At 38.6% G+C, this 14,840-nt stretch overlaps 1 protein-coding gene across 3 annotated transcripts in view; it reads right to left on the bottom strand.

Moving 5' to 3' along the window:
• The window catches only part of nf1a (neurofibromin 1a), a 104,639-nt gene that overhangs the window by 64,342 nt on the left and 25,457 nt on the right, over positions 1-14,840 (bottom strand). The window contains exons 17-30 of one of the 3 annotated variants that reach the window (XM_033977280.2): positions 14,038-14,284; positions 13,562-13,635; positions 13,374-13,457; positions 12,208-12,591; positions 11,527-11,666; positions 11,327-11,449; positions 10,985-11,068; positions 10,492-10,608; positions 10,087-10,268; positions 9,251-9,462; positions 7,724-7,885; positions 6,879-6,976; positions 5,314-5,449; positions 2,623-2,685 (exon numbers count right to left, since the gene is read on the bottom strand). In XM_033977280.2, coding sequence (XP_033833171.1) covers positions 2,623-2,685; positions 5,314-5,449; positions 6,879-6,976; positions 7,724-7,885; positions 9,251-9,462; positions 10,087-10,268; positions 10,492-10,608; positions 10,985-11,068; positions 11,327-11,449; positions 11,527-11,666; positions 12,208-12,591; positions 13,374-13,457; positions 13,562-13,635; positions 14,038-14,284 — 2,106 coding nt within the window. The remainder of the gene's footprint in view (positions 1-2,622; positions 2,686-5,313; positions 5,450-6,878; positions 6,977-7,723; positions 7,886-9,250; positions 9,463-10,086; positions 10,269-10,491; positions 10,609-10,984; positions 11,069-11,326; positions 11,450-11,526; positions 11,667-12,207; positions 12,592-13,373; positions 13,458-13,561; positions 13,636-14,037; positions 14,285-14,840) is intronic. The other 2 variants (XM_033977281.2, XM_055225776.1) reach the window with 2 other exon arrangements.

Genomic DNA, 14,840 nt, shown 5'->3' with positions numbered 1-14,840 from the left:
TAGAACCAAAACATCGAAATGTAACAAATAAAATCAGCTTTACAATATCAGTAAAAGCTATAGTTGATTTGAACATGTCGATCTATCTGTGTCCCTATATTTAAGGTAAGGTTAAGGTTTTAAAATCTCTATCTTACATATGGTTTCTTTAATACAGCAGTGTTTCACAATAGACTTAGGACAGCAGCTTTGAGTAAATGCCTGTAAATCTTTGTTCAAATGTGTTGTTTTAAGAGTCGTAGACTTTTAGTTGTTTGACTAATTCGCCAACCAATTCAAAGACTAAACAAAATTTGCATTACTCGAATAACCATTTTCTTTAGATAATAAATGAGACAACAGCAGAAAGGAGAAGTGAGTGAGTGAGCTGGAGATTTGGTTAAACTCACACATTTAATTCGTCTATATATATATAAATACACTGCTTCCTAGTACTTTCTTTCTCCATAAAAAGCTTGCAGGTGCAGTTTTGCAAGCTTTTGCCACGCCCCCTTTTTTCGGTCACCTGCAGCGCTTGTTGTTTTGTTGTATTCATAATATCACAGCTGCAAGATTAACATGTTCTAATCTCGTGTGGAGCCTTCCTGTGACACAAGCTGCAGCCGCTACCGGGAAAAGTGAAATGAGAAAATGCACAAAAAGTATAAAATAAAACAAGCGTAGCAGGAACTGAAACAAACACAGCATTTTTAGAAACAGCATTACAAAAAAATATATATATTTTGATTAATGGACTACTTTGGTTTGAGTTTTTAAGACAGATTAAAGCCCCTGTACCCTGTTTTTTTCCCCCCATGTATTTCAGCAAAACCCAGTTAGGCCTATCACAATAATTACTGTATGACTTATCGCTCAATACATGATAAATGGAGCAATTATTATGGGAGGTCAGTATTTAATGTAGGTACTTTTTCTTTGTACAAGTAGTGATTTTTTTCATATTTGTTCCATACGACAATAAGATTTGAGCTGTAGAGGGTTGATTTAATAACTTGTATGACCCATTAAGAGTTTCCTTTATTCATTTCCATTAAGAAAAACGTACATTTCGATAAAGAATAGATTTTGGGTGAAATCCTTGTTTCAGGGTCATAAATTTGTGTCAATATTATTGTTTATTTTCTTCAGCGATATATCGAATTTCAAAATAAGTTATCGTGACAGGCCTGACCACAGTACAGATATAAAATATAAGCAGTTCTAATGCACTGAAATATAAAGCGTTTTACTGCCCCATAATCAAGGAGTGCACAGCAGCGTAGTTAGCATGCTAGTTGTTGACTGAAAATATTTGAGAACTTGTCAATATAACTAAATGTGTATTCTTCTGGTTTTACCGTGTTTATAATGAGGCTTTTTCCAGCACATACCGTGAGTCATACGATTTAATCTAAAAACCCAATATTGATTCATAATGATCTCAAAAATAAATGATTTGTTGCAGCCCTAAATATGATTTACTCAGAGATGACATTAAAAGTGCACTATGTAACTTTTCTAGTGACAGATCTGCCACCTGCTTGCTATGCCTGGAACAGTATGGCATTACACATTTTGCATTTACTCAAGTTTTGTGTTTTTATTACTAAAGCAATATTTAAGTTCTCTCTGTGAGCGGGATCGCCTCTCCACAGATCTGACCTGTAACTTTGTCCGGTCACCCATGTCATACTGTGGAACATTCCAGGCAAAGCAAAAACAACTCCATGGTGACAAGAAAAGTTACTCTTTGATTGACATTTGATAGACAGTTGCGACCGTTTCAAAAGAAGCAGTGGGGTGCTATTTTTGGTCTGTCCAGGAGATGGCGACAATGAGCACAGTCATTCAGTAAAAAAATAAAAACAAAAAAACAAAAAGCACTTTGATGACTTAATTTAATATTTAATTTACAGCAATGAAGTGATTTTATTTTTTATTTTTTGGATGTTCTGAGAAAATGTCTCCTGAGATGCAAACAGACAGAGGAAGAGACAGAGCCACTGTTCTCACTGTTAATAATGACGCCGATATTAGTACAATGATTTCAAATAATAGGGAATATATGGAAAATTATATAAAAGAATAAAACAGAACCAGCTCCAGAAGACACCAAATCAACGCCAATCAAACATACACTACCAGTCAAAAGTTTTAACACACTTTCCATTTATGTTTCTTATTTATTTACAGTGTAGATTCTCACTGAAGGCATCAAAACTATGAATGGACATGCGTGAAATGTAGGAAACAAAAACTAAACTCAAAATAACTCTAAACTTGTTTTCGTTTTGGTTTGTTTTTGGCATTCTTTGACCATGACAAGGCACAGCTGTGAAGTTAAAACCATTTCAGGAGACTTCATCAGGATGGTTTGCAGAGGTGTCAACAAAGCAAAGGGTGGATATTTTGAAGATTTGAATATAAAATAGTTTATATTGGGTTATTTGAGTTTCTTTGTTACATAATCCCATACATCTTACTTCATTTGATGTCTTCTGCGTGTATATATAATGTAAAAAGTGATAAACAAATGGAAAAAAACACTGAATGAGAGGGTGAGTCAAACTTTTGACTGGAAGTGTAAATGAAAAAAAAAAATTAAAAATTAAAAGTTGTTTGTGAAATTCTCCAAAAACTTACTGCTTTTTTGTTTTCCTTTTTTTCTTTTACTGTAGCTTTATTCAGTAGAGAGTGGCAAGTAGCCTACAGAACAGAGATGGCAAATGGTCACAGCACCGGCGAACCACAACAACACATACAGACAGGCAGCAGGTGGCGCTATAGCTCTGCAGAGGACGATTGGTGGAAAAGAAATACAGTTTTTGTAAAGATCTGTGATGTTAGATTGACGTGGCTCACTGCTCAGCGGAGAGGGAGTCCATGCATTGCTGTGTGGTTAGCGTGCAGCTTTAGCATGTAGCGATTGAGTATCAGCGTAGAGATTAGCAACCTCACTAGGTCCTAGGTTTGAATCAAGGACACTGGAGTTTGCATGTTCTCCTCGTGTCTTCATAGGCTCTCAAAATGCGGTACCACTTACCACTGAAAATACTTGCTTTACAAATATCTACTCATAGCCAAAACCCTGAAAAATTTGTTTGTGAATCTCTGGAGCATTTAATTTTCTTAAAGAACACATAGTATGCATTATTTCTATTTTTATTGGCCTTTAAATATGCTCTGGAGTACCTTTGTTTTGGAATTTTAGGTTTTAGAACTTAAAATAATGGCTTTGTAAAGAACCAGGTTTTTTCAGCCCAGAATCTGGTGTTAGGCTCCATCTTGTGGCAGTAGAGGGAATTACCATGCGGATGTTAGCTCATTGACTTTTACCTATGACGTAACAATCCTGAAAAAGTTACAACCAAGTGTTTAGTGACTGCTCAGAGCAAGTAGACTTAATGCACAAAATTCATCAAGCAAGTGTCACTGAAGCAAAATGCAACTCCAGGTATTCATTTTGCATAGTATGTGTTCTTTAAATCGGTTTTACTATTCTATCGTATTTAAAAATCTATCTTGTACGGCTCTGGGGTAATCAGACCGAAGGAGAAAGCACATTTCTCCAACAAAAACATTTTATTAACATTTGCTAAGAAGCTAGCAAGGACAAAAATGGTAGGTAAGATGCTACACAGGCTACATCACATATAGCTTTAGCTTGTTAATTGCTTCCACTGATTGGCAAAAATTCAGCTAAAAGTCCCTTGTCTTCCAAAACAACGTCACCAGGAGCCATTCCAGAGCGATTTTACAGAGCTAACCTTTATTTGAGCTGTAATATCAGCGTTAAAAATGCCCCTCTGTGACCAGGAATAATTCAACAAAAGCTGTACTAAACCAGAGGGCTAAGGGATAACACTGGCTTACTCTACTTTTTCCATGTATTAGAGCAAAAATTGTCCCCAGCACAGATATAATTGTATAAGCCGCTCTTGAGGTCAACATAAGTCCTCTATGTGCTGTCTGCAACGAGTAATAATAAAGCTTTTCATTATCCAATAAGCTGATAGTGCACTGTCAGCATGCTAGTTGCTATTACCTTTACCGTAACAGCACAACTCCATTCTGGCCACTGAAAGTTGTGAAAAGTGCTTCTAAACTCATAGCGGTAAGTGAGGAATAACTTTGGCCGACTGAAAACTGTTTAAAAACACACAAGTTCTGTTTTTCATGTTTTTAAGACAGTAAAAATCAGGTACAGCGTCTTTAAAACAAGCCTCTGACTGTCCTCTGTATCCTCCATTCTCAAAACAACTCCATTCATGTCCATCTTTTACTTTATTTCTCCGGTTTGCTGGCAGCGTACAGAAAGTTTGTGAGAAGCAGGAAGCAGCTTTAACAGTAAGAAAAATGCCCCATAAAGTTTATTGTGAATGAGGTGAAAGCAGTGGAGCAGTGTGCGGTTAACTCAAACCTTTGTACTTTACTTAAAGAGGAGGTGCTACACTTCTATGGGGTATTAACAGCTAACGCATAACATATTTACACCACGTTAGTTTGTTCGACTGTCTGAGTCTCCCCTCCCTTTGCTCTCAGCGCCAAGTCACTCCCCCTTCACAGCACTACCACAACACAATCAGCACATCGCATCAGGTTTGTGAAGTTGTAGTGCACAGTTTTGTATCATGTTTCTGTATATTTATGGAGAATTGTTGTGTGGGAGCAGGAGTGACGTAGGCTTATGGGCGTGGCATTGGACAGAATCTTATAGCTAACCTCCCCTTACTGTTAGCTGTAAGATTTTGTCCATATAGGGCCTGGGAGAGATCGCTAAATTACTCAGACATACGCAGATGCCATCTAAAACCCCTTCAGAATTCATGTTTTTGATGAAAGAATAGAACTAACGTGGTAGAAAGCTTCAAAAACTCGATTTTGCTTAACATCCCCTCTTTAAGAAAAAGCACAAAGGATATATTTGAATAAGTTTAAACTTTAAGGCCCACTTTTAGCCTGGCTAGTCAGTGTTAAATGTTTATTCGGCTGCTAACAATATGAATGGACACCGTACCAACATGTTTGTAAAGAATGGGGGAAAACTTAAGCCACTCCCCAGGTATGTGAGTGAATAATTTGTTTTGTGAAAATAGAAAAGTAAAGGATCTTTCAACAAATTACAACCAACTTTATAACTTAAAAAAATGTAATAAAACATTGCAAAAATTATAATTTGGACTTAAAAATTGCGCAACATTTAGTGTGCAGAGCAGTGAGTAGAGACTGGCTGTGAGTGAGCAGTGGGGTCGCGGTGAGGTCATGGAAGGGTCACAGAGGGGTCGTGGCGGGGTCAGGGGGCAGGGGGCAGGGGGCAGGGGGCAGGGCGTGTACCTGGTAAAGACAGTGGCAGACGCTGCGGAGTTGAGGTGGAAATTCGCTGGATGAACCGATTATGGCCTGAAAGAAACGTTCCGTGATCTGGAGAAGGTTCCTTTGGTTTTCCTCCAAGTTCTCACCCTGCTCCAGTCTGAAGAAAAAAAAAGTAAATATTTAACTTGTAATTTAGATCTTTGCAAACATGTTCTGAAATGCATGAGATTCTTGAATTAATGTAACAGTTCATATTTCAGTCTCATCTCCAGGAGCATTTGAGAGGTTTACTATGTGCGCTCTGAACAGAATACAACTTTTTAAACATATACTTGTGAGAAAGATTGCAATTTTTTTTTTTTTAAACCATCCAGCTCCAGTTTAAAGTTAATATATCCTGAAATAATTGTTTTGTTTTAAACATAATTTCGAATGATGTGACATTTGTGAATGAGTCGGCTCTTTTGAAGGGTTCCTTAACGTAGAACCAGATCTCATTTTTTAAAAGAACCAAACCTTTTTCTTTCCACTTTTCATTCATTTTTAAACAGGTTAACCCTGAACCAGAATCAGCACAGAAGCAGAGCGGGCAACATGAGTGAGAGATTTGTGCACAATAAACATATTTAGTATCATAACAGCAGTTATGTTATATTATGTATTTTAATTTTTCATATTGGTGCAACATTTGATTAAGATTTTCATAATTTGAGGGGGTAAATACACTCCCACTCTCAGTTTGAACCAGTTTAAACACATCTGAGCCTTGACTGTTTCTCTCTGACTAGTGTGTAGATAAAATGAGTTCTCACATTGGCTTTTGTCATATAAATAAATAGTAAAAGAGCCAGTCTTGTGAACACCTCTTGGAAAAGAGCGAATCCAAAAGATTCGGGCCCCACAAAATTCAGTGCAAAAATAATAAGATTTATATTAAAACATGTGTTATTATTTTATAATTATTTTATAATTATTTTATAAGTGTTTTTGACTATTAAGGAGAGAGCCTCACTCAACAGGATCACTACAACCAGCACGAATTACATGATAAACCAGAAAAACTCAACTAAATTATATTAAACTCAAACTAAATTATATTACATTTATTTGTATATTAACACAAGTTTGTAATGTTTTCCTGAATCAATTGTTTTATTTTTTACACATCATGTACAGTAAACTGCCAAAGCAACAGCACCCCCCAGTGGATAAAAGCCGAGAGGCAACACATTCAGTTTAATGACAACAGAGGGAACATTTGGGCAGTGTCAAGATTTCGTAAAATAATTATTTTTAGTTGAATGCAAACGTCATGCGAATTTTGTTGACTACATCATTATACTTTTAGTCAACTAGAAACTGTAGTTTCACTTTTAATTAATTATATTGTATTCACTAAAATGTCATTTTAGTCATATCATTAGTTTTATTATTAGTTGTTTAGCTCACTTCTCTTTTAATGTTCATTTTATGATGATTATGTATGTTTTGATTTGTTGTATTGTGACTTTAATGCCTTTCTTATTCTGTAAAGCACTTTGAATTACTTTGTGTATCAATTGTGCTATACAAGTAAACTCATTCACCTGGTGGGGTCGACCTCAAAGCTGATGTGCTCAGGTGTTGTGATCACACCTCGTAAAAGTGGCTCCAAGAGTTTCTGCAGATAGGCCGCTCCATAGACCTTTGAACCAACACACATAGCATCATATATGCACGTTCAACCAAGTAATTTTCATTTAAATATTTGTTTTGTATTTAGGTCCTATATATCCTGCAGTGTTTAGGCTTTAAAGATACTTGGCCTTGTCCCATGTTTCCCACTGATAACTCAAAATACAAGTAAATGTAGTTTACCATAGATTGAATTCAGACTATGATGGCTCAAATACGTTCTATATTAATGATTTTCTTCATTTCATTCATAGTATTTGTGGAGTTCGAGTCAGTAGGCCTGTATAAGATGGGAGTCTTTTGGTCATGTTCACAGTTTTCTGTATTTAAACTAAAATATATGAAATTGTATACCCCTTTTTGCTCTTGACAGGTATCAAATTGGTCCAAAATGGGGACACTTGGGACATTTCTTGTAAAAACTGGGGCAAATGACTGGTTTTGGATAACTCTGTTAGGACAGGGGACACAGGGCTCAAAATTGGGACTGACCAGGGTAAATAGGGACATCTGGCCGCCACATGTATGAATGTGTGTGTGAATGGTGAGTGGTTCTTTGATGTAAAGTGCTTTGCCATTTACCAAACATCACAGTTTTAATGCATTAACTTACATTGAATTCATATTACTTCCAGTGGTTCTTACGGGGACAATGTACAGTACTTCCCAAATTATGACTGTATTTGAAATGTGACTGGAGTTCGGCAGTTTAAATTAGGTTAAAAACAATAGCTGCCATCTGTTACTGCTTGTGTACCTTAAAACAGAAGGTCATGATCTTGCTGGCCAGGCTGTTTCCTCTGAACAGTGTTTGCATCGAGTCTGCGAGCTCCACTTCTTTAGAAAACATGTTCCACAGCAGCTGATAGAGCAGGTGACGGGAGTCGAACAAAGTCACCAAAACACGCGCCAACTCATCCTACACAGGGAAAGAGGAGAAACCAGAAGCACTTTAATATCAGCAACAACTAGGGCTAAAGACACGTCCTTCTGCTCGATAGCTTTTGCCATGCCCAGTTTTTAGTCGACCTCTCAAAACTATTACGTATCTTCATTTACACAAACCAGAACTTTACATACACTATATAAAAAGGCACATATGCTTTTTTTCCCCGTGTCTTCAAATACATCCAGTTGTAATCCTAATTCACTGAAAACAGAAAAGGTTTTATCTGATTTTATGCCAGACAGTGAGAAATAAAAATGCATGTTTTTTTATATAGTGCATGTAAACTTCTGGTTTCAACTGTATCTGACCCAAAGTGCACTCACAAGGCTACACCTGCAAGGGGAGTTCATGCAAAACTACTATTTATAAGGAAAAAAGTACTAGGAAACAATGTATTTATGAAAAAAGAGTTATACTTGTGAATCATCACTGAGTGTAATCAGCCTTTTTATATATAAATACCAAAAAAATATCTTCATCTAACTCACTCACTAGTTGTTTCTCATATAAATCATTATAATTGAATACACATTTTGGTCAACTGATTAATCGACTAAATGACCAAGAGTCTTGGCTATCAGGTTTAAGTCTCCAGCAGATGGCGATATTTTGTTTTGGTAAATCTGCTGCCTACTAAATATACACAAAGCTTTGTATTAACACTAATACAAAGACACAGCTGCACAAAACATGACTACACAGCTCTCTTACAGGTTTGTTGTAAAAAAACAACGCATACGACATACTTTGGGGGAAATTATTAAAATTGTTTCTACATATTGACCCAAAAATATCATCCATCAGTTGCTCTGGATTCTAAACAATCGGTATCGGCCATGAAAAAAATCCTCAGTCGATCTCTAGCTACCATTGTGTTGGAAAGAAGTGTTTAAGGTTTAACAGATTTTCATAATTACAAACGTTCACTGACAATAGAAACTGCAGTAATAGTAGTAGTAATACTACAAGTAGCAGCAGTAGTAGCAGCAGTAGTAGCAGCAGTAATAATAGATGTAATGTTAAGAATAGAAACTGTAGTAATAGTAGTAGCAGCAGTAGTAGCCGTAGTAGTAGTAACAGTAGATGCAATGTTACCAATAGAAACTGTAGTAATAATAGTAGTAGTAGTAATAATAACACTAGCACCAGAAGCAGCAGTAATAAGTAATAAGTAATAGTAAATGTAATGTTCCCAATAGAAACTGTAGTAATAGTAGCAACAGAGGTGGCAAGAAATTGAACTTTTCAGAGTAACTGGACTATCGTGTTCATGTTCTACCCACCTCTGATCTGTAGTATTATAGTATTTGTTGTAATAACAGTAACTGCACTGACCCACTGTGACCCGGGCACCACATTGGCCAGAGCCATGGCTATGGGCAGCTCCCCCTGGTCTCCCATCATCGTGACCAGCTCCACAAGACGCTCAAACCGATCGGCCAAAACTGTCTCAGCCAAAGTGTCAAACTCTGTCCCCTGCTGGAGGATCTTTGTAAGGACCTCCATGAACGTGGCTCTGGTCTGCAGGTCTTTGTGGTAGCCCAGACCTGAAACAATTCAAACGATTTGTTGTCATCGTCAAAGAAAACAGCAAAATGATGTTTAGAGCATCAAACACTGCATAGTTTTGATGTGTAATACCAAGTGCAATACCAAAAGGTGCAAATCCCATAAATAACATTCAAAATTCTGTGTGTTCTCAGGCTCTCTAAATGTCTCTGTATTTCACTGTCTGATGTGGGTATTACAGATGTATTTAGAGCAGATTATGACAGCTGTGTTCATCATGTTTTGGAATATTAATAATAATACTAATGACAATAATAAGTAACACGAAGTCAAGGGCCTCCAAGCCACATTTTGCTTAGGGCCCCGTGAAGGCTAGATCTGGCTCTGCTTGTGAATGTGAAAACCCTGTTCACTGTCCTTAAATGTCTCAAATATTTGTTATTTCTGTGCTTTACTTTGAAGCTAGACCCTACATTCTAGAGTCAAACAGTCGAGTATTTGTTTACCCGTTGCAACAACGATGGCAGCAGAGCAGTGATATAAAATGTGATTTAACTGCTGCCAGACTACTTGTTTGTTTTGCAAAATTAACACGTGGCAGTTAGCCTGGTTTTTGGTTAAAGAGCTCATATTACGCTATCAGAGCTGGTGTGAGCTGTTACCGATGGAGTGCATGAGGCCGCTGTCCACGTTGGCGTTGAGCAGGTTGGACATGGCGAGGACGGTGCAGTGTCTCAGGGAGGCGAGACGTCGGGACATGCCCCTTTTACGCCCTCCCACAGCCTGACCATCGTCCTCCACCTCCGAACAGTCATTCAGGAGATTCATGAAGAGAGTGAAATACCTGAAAAACAACAAAAAAGAGATTTTTTTTTAACACAAGAGGTAATGAGGAGACAAAGGAATCGAGCCAGAAGAGAAGACTCAACCAAATGTGAATATATGGTTGCAGAGCGTGGTTAGAGAAGAGGATGCAGAAGAGAGGGACAGATGGAACAGAGGAGAGGGTCAGATGAAACATAGGATAAAGAAAAGAAGATCAGATTGAGCCAATTTCAGTTTCTTACTTGAGGAAGAGCTGAGATTTGGCCTCCATGAGTTCAACCCCATCTCCCTCTTCGGGCTGCAGCGGTAAACCAGCCAAAAGAGACACAACCGCCTCCATACTGGCCTGGTCCAGGTCTCTGCAAAGACAACGACAAGTAAACAGAACAGTCGAAAGGCTTGTCCCTCGTCAACTTTTGCATAGTTTTAAAGCCCACTTAATTTTGTAAGCAACAGAAAATTGAAATAAAGTAATTAATATTGCAGCATTCTGGTGTAAGGAAACATGCCTAATTTCTTCTGGTTGTTTATTTTTCTGAACACAAAAGCTACTGTAGGCCGTAACCCACACCAAAACAACAGCAGTCTCAACTCCCTAAAGCCAGACCAGTAACCTTCACATCAACTTGTCGGCATAGCAACCAAGTGTCACATACAAAAGCAGCTACATTAACAACAACAGGTGTCAACTTTGAACTAAACACAAAATATCAGATCATTACAATGTTGACTCACCTGGTCAGGCACTTGATGTCATCGTCTGCCGCCTGATTGGACGTTCCCATCACCCAGTCGGTTAAATACTCCACCATCTTGTTCCTGCAGAGGGCAGAGAAGAGATCAGTATGCCCATTCCCATACATTTAGAAACAACAAAACAAAAATCTGTGTAATAATAAGTAGCACTGTAGTCAAGGGCCACATTTCAAGCCACATTTTGCTTCACACATGTTTAAAGCACTGTGTAGTACAGTGTGTAATATTAGTGTATTTGTACTAGGAATAAGCTTTTTCAGTGATTAATATAGTGATTTGAAAAGTAGTAGTAGTTAGCAGTAGTAGTAGTACTTCATTTACCTGAATTTCATCTCTTGACAGAAGGAGAGGTCGTCCCGTCGCTCCATCATCACTTCCACCAGTTGGCACAGTTTGGTTTTGATCTGAATGGCATGGACTACATTTCCCAGAATTCTCACATATCTAAAATATAAACAATGACACATTCTTCAGTGTCTTTATTCAAGAGTGGAGGTCAAAGGTTGTAGTCGAAGTCTGACCTGACGAGGTTGAGCATCATGGTCTCGATGCTCGCCTGGCCCAGGTGCTCAGAGCTGCCCTCTGTGTGGTTGTCCAGGAGGTTCTTCATGATGGCGATGGTCTGCTCCACAAACTGAGTATTTGTGTCGTTAATGGGAACCTGTAGACAGGAGAGGAGGGAGGAAGGGAGAGAGGGAGAAAGAGAGAGTGAGAGAGAGTGAGGGAGGGAGGGAAAGAGGAAAGGAGAGAGAGAGAGGGAAAGAGGAAAGGAGAGAGAGAGGAGAGGAAGAGAGAGGGTAGAAGAAAGAAAGAGTGAGAAGGAGAAAGAGAGAGGGGGGCAGAGGAAAGGAAGAGAGATAGAGAGAGAGAAGGCAGGGAGGGGGAGAGAGAGGACAAAGGAGAGGGTAAGAGAGAGGAAGGGAAAAGGAGGGAAACAGGGAGCGAGAGAGGGAAGGAAAGAGAGAGGGAGAGAAAGGGAGGGAGGGGGGTTAAGTGTCTTGCCCAAAGCCGCTCTACCCACAATATTTATGTCGAAAGCAGGATTTGAACCGCTGATCACAGAACAAGCAAACCACCAACTCACCAATCAACGTACTGCAATCCTACATTCAAATTCACTCTTTGTCATCAACTGTTCTCTGCCTTAAAGACATCAGTATGTATTTTTTATTTTATCTTTACCACTTTTAGCTAAAACTCACCGGGCCCTGTGTGTCGAAGAACTTGCCGATGCTGTTCCTGAGTTTATTGAAGAGCATTGGATACAGAGCCGGACTCAGCTCTAGTCCCAGTAGGTCTTTGACATTGGTCCTAACGTGCAGTCCGACCCGATCGTGTCCACAGACCAAGAGGGCCAGGAGTCTGTCCAGAAACCTGCTGACGGGGCTCTCGCTGGAGGCAGAGGAGGAGCAGGAGGAGCCCAGGCCGATGGAGCCGTCACACAGTCCCATAGAGATCATGGAGTGCTTGCGTTCGGACATGGGGCCCATCGGGGGGCTGTAGGTGGCTGGTCCTGGGGTGCTACGCTGCTGCAGACACACCCCTCCCAGAGCGCACAGGAAGCCGGTCATGTTTATCCACTCCTGCTGCAAGAGAGGAAAGAATGAGGGTTAGATATGGGAGAATCTATATAGTCTAAGCAACAGAGGTGTGGTCATTTAGGCCATGTTCACACTGCAGGCCAAATCCAATTTTTTTTCACCCATATGTGACCAAATAAATCCGCATTTGCAAAAATCCAAACTGAATGTTGAATGTCTGAAGGCACATATCACATTCATGCCATTTACACATTGCCAACATTAAAAAGGCAATCACCTGCTCATTCAAAAGTTATTGAAATAGTTTTATTGTAGATTTTCTAATGCTCTGTTGGTTAAATCAACGATCTTGTTCAAAAATAAATTGAAGATTTTGTATTGTTTGGTATTTATCTGTAAAAACTCAAGACTAGACTCATGATTGACAAATTTAATCTTCCTTTATATAAATACATTGTTTCCTAGTACTTTTTTCTGCATAAATAAATCATACAGAGTAGTAGTGAACAGTAGCATCCCTATAATATACTGTACATACATTTGTATGTGAAAATCAAAGTCTATTTGTATTTATTTTATTTTAATGCTTGTCCTTATTTTTATTTAGTCTTAGTCTCTTTGTTTTACATTGCATCATAACGCCAAAGCAAGTGAATCTTGTTCACTGGCAATGGTTAAAAAAAAAAATTAAAAAATAAATACTGATGCTGATACAGTGTAAAAAGTTTACACTATCAGAATCAGTGTCAAGTGTACGCTTCTATGAGCTAAGGTAAAAAGTAATGAAGTTATGTTTTAAATTCTTTAAAAATAAACATAATATTTACCTGCCCATCGTCCGCTTTGTTTTTGGGGAAGTTCAGGATCTGTTTTGTGACTTGGTCCCATTTGGCGTGAGTGTCCTCCCAGGCCTGATACAGCAGACACATGAGAAAGTGTTAGGCTAATGCTAATGGTAAATGCTAAATGCTAAAGTACAGTTATTAGAATGTGAGGAAACGGCTAAAGTTTGTACCTCGATGTTTCCAGGAGTGGGGTGCTCTACTCTACGTAACAAAGCCATGACTCTCTTCTGTAATGTAGAACGACCTGAGACGAGGAGAACACATTTAATCATAAGGAAAGATTAAAACTGAATAAAAAAGACAAGGAAAATCGTGAATAAAATCTGCCTTTTTATCCATATTACTTTCCAAAAACAATTCACTTCTGTAAAATAGAGAAGTTTGTTTTGTGGTGATATATTTGGTCAATGGTCACACCTTAACATTTATACACCTGTGTACACAGACACTGGATCAGACAGTGGATCTGACCGCTCTACCAGTGATGTTTATGTCGAGAGCGGGAATCAAACGGTCAACCTTCAGGTCAGTGGACAATCACTCTAACAACTGAGCTACTGTCGCCTCATTTTACCAAAATAGAGACCTTAGTGTTCTAGTATCGTTAGGGCAATAATATATTACAACTTTAAACTATTCCACTGACCTGTGCCCATCATGTTGCTGACGGAGGCGAGCTCGCTGAAGGTGGCGTAGTTTGGCAGGATGGTCTGGACTGGCATTTCGTCAGCAGCGCTGCGGATGTCGGCCTCTTCACACAGGTGTCTAAAGCAGGACATAGCGACAAGCACAGCCTCTGTGTCCGGGCTCCACAGAAACATATACAGACACACCTCCAACTTCGTCTGTGCCTGTCGACACATGGGGATTGCACTGCCCATCGTCGCACACTCCTGGAAAAGAAAATTCAACTCTTAGCTTGGGAATCTTCAAATATCTAACTTGCAACCCTAAATCCTGGAGACAAACATGTTCTCGGGATTTTAACCATTCTACATTGCTAAGGAATAAGCAAATATCTATATTTCCAAATTCAACTTTTAAGAGCTTTTACTAGTGCTGCAAGATTAAAGGTTCTATATTATGCAAAATTAACTCTTGTGAGCTTTAGGTTGTGTTATAACATTATTACCTCATCAAAAACAGACCTGGAATTGTGTTTTGTTTCATTCACACATGTTTGAGTAACACTTTATTATTAGTCTGTCTACATCTCCAAAGCTCAAAATGCTCTGTTCCACTTTCTGATGTCATGTAGTGGTAGTTTTCAAGTTTCAAGCTACTTTTTACCTTTAGTTCCATAGAGATTGACAATTCCAGGGCTGAAATGAGCCAAATGATTCTAGTGAAGGTGTTTGGAGTTTAAAAACACAGTGGAGCACTTCCTGTATTACCACATGACATCACAAGAGGAGTGTTTTCAGTTTGAGAGAAGAACTCAGCCTAAAT

This window comes from Periophthalmus magnuspinnatus, chromosome 13 (assembly GCF_009829125.3).
Source record: "Periophthalmus magnuspinnatus isolate fPerMag1 chromosome 13, fPerMag1.2.pri, whole genome shotgun sequence".
NCBI lineage: Eukaryota > Metazoa > Chordata > Actinopteri > Gobiiformes > Gobiidae > Periophthalmus > Periophthalmus magnuspinnatus.
Note: the sequence above shows the minus strand (reverse complement) of the source record. Positions and strands in the feature narration are given on the sequence as shown.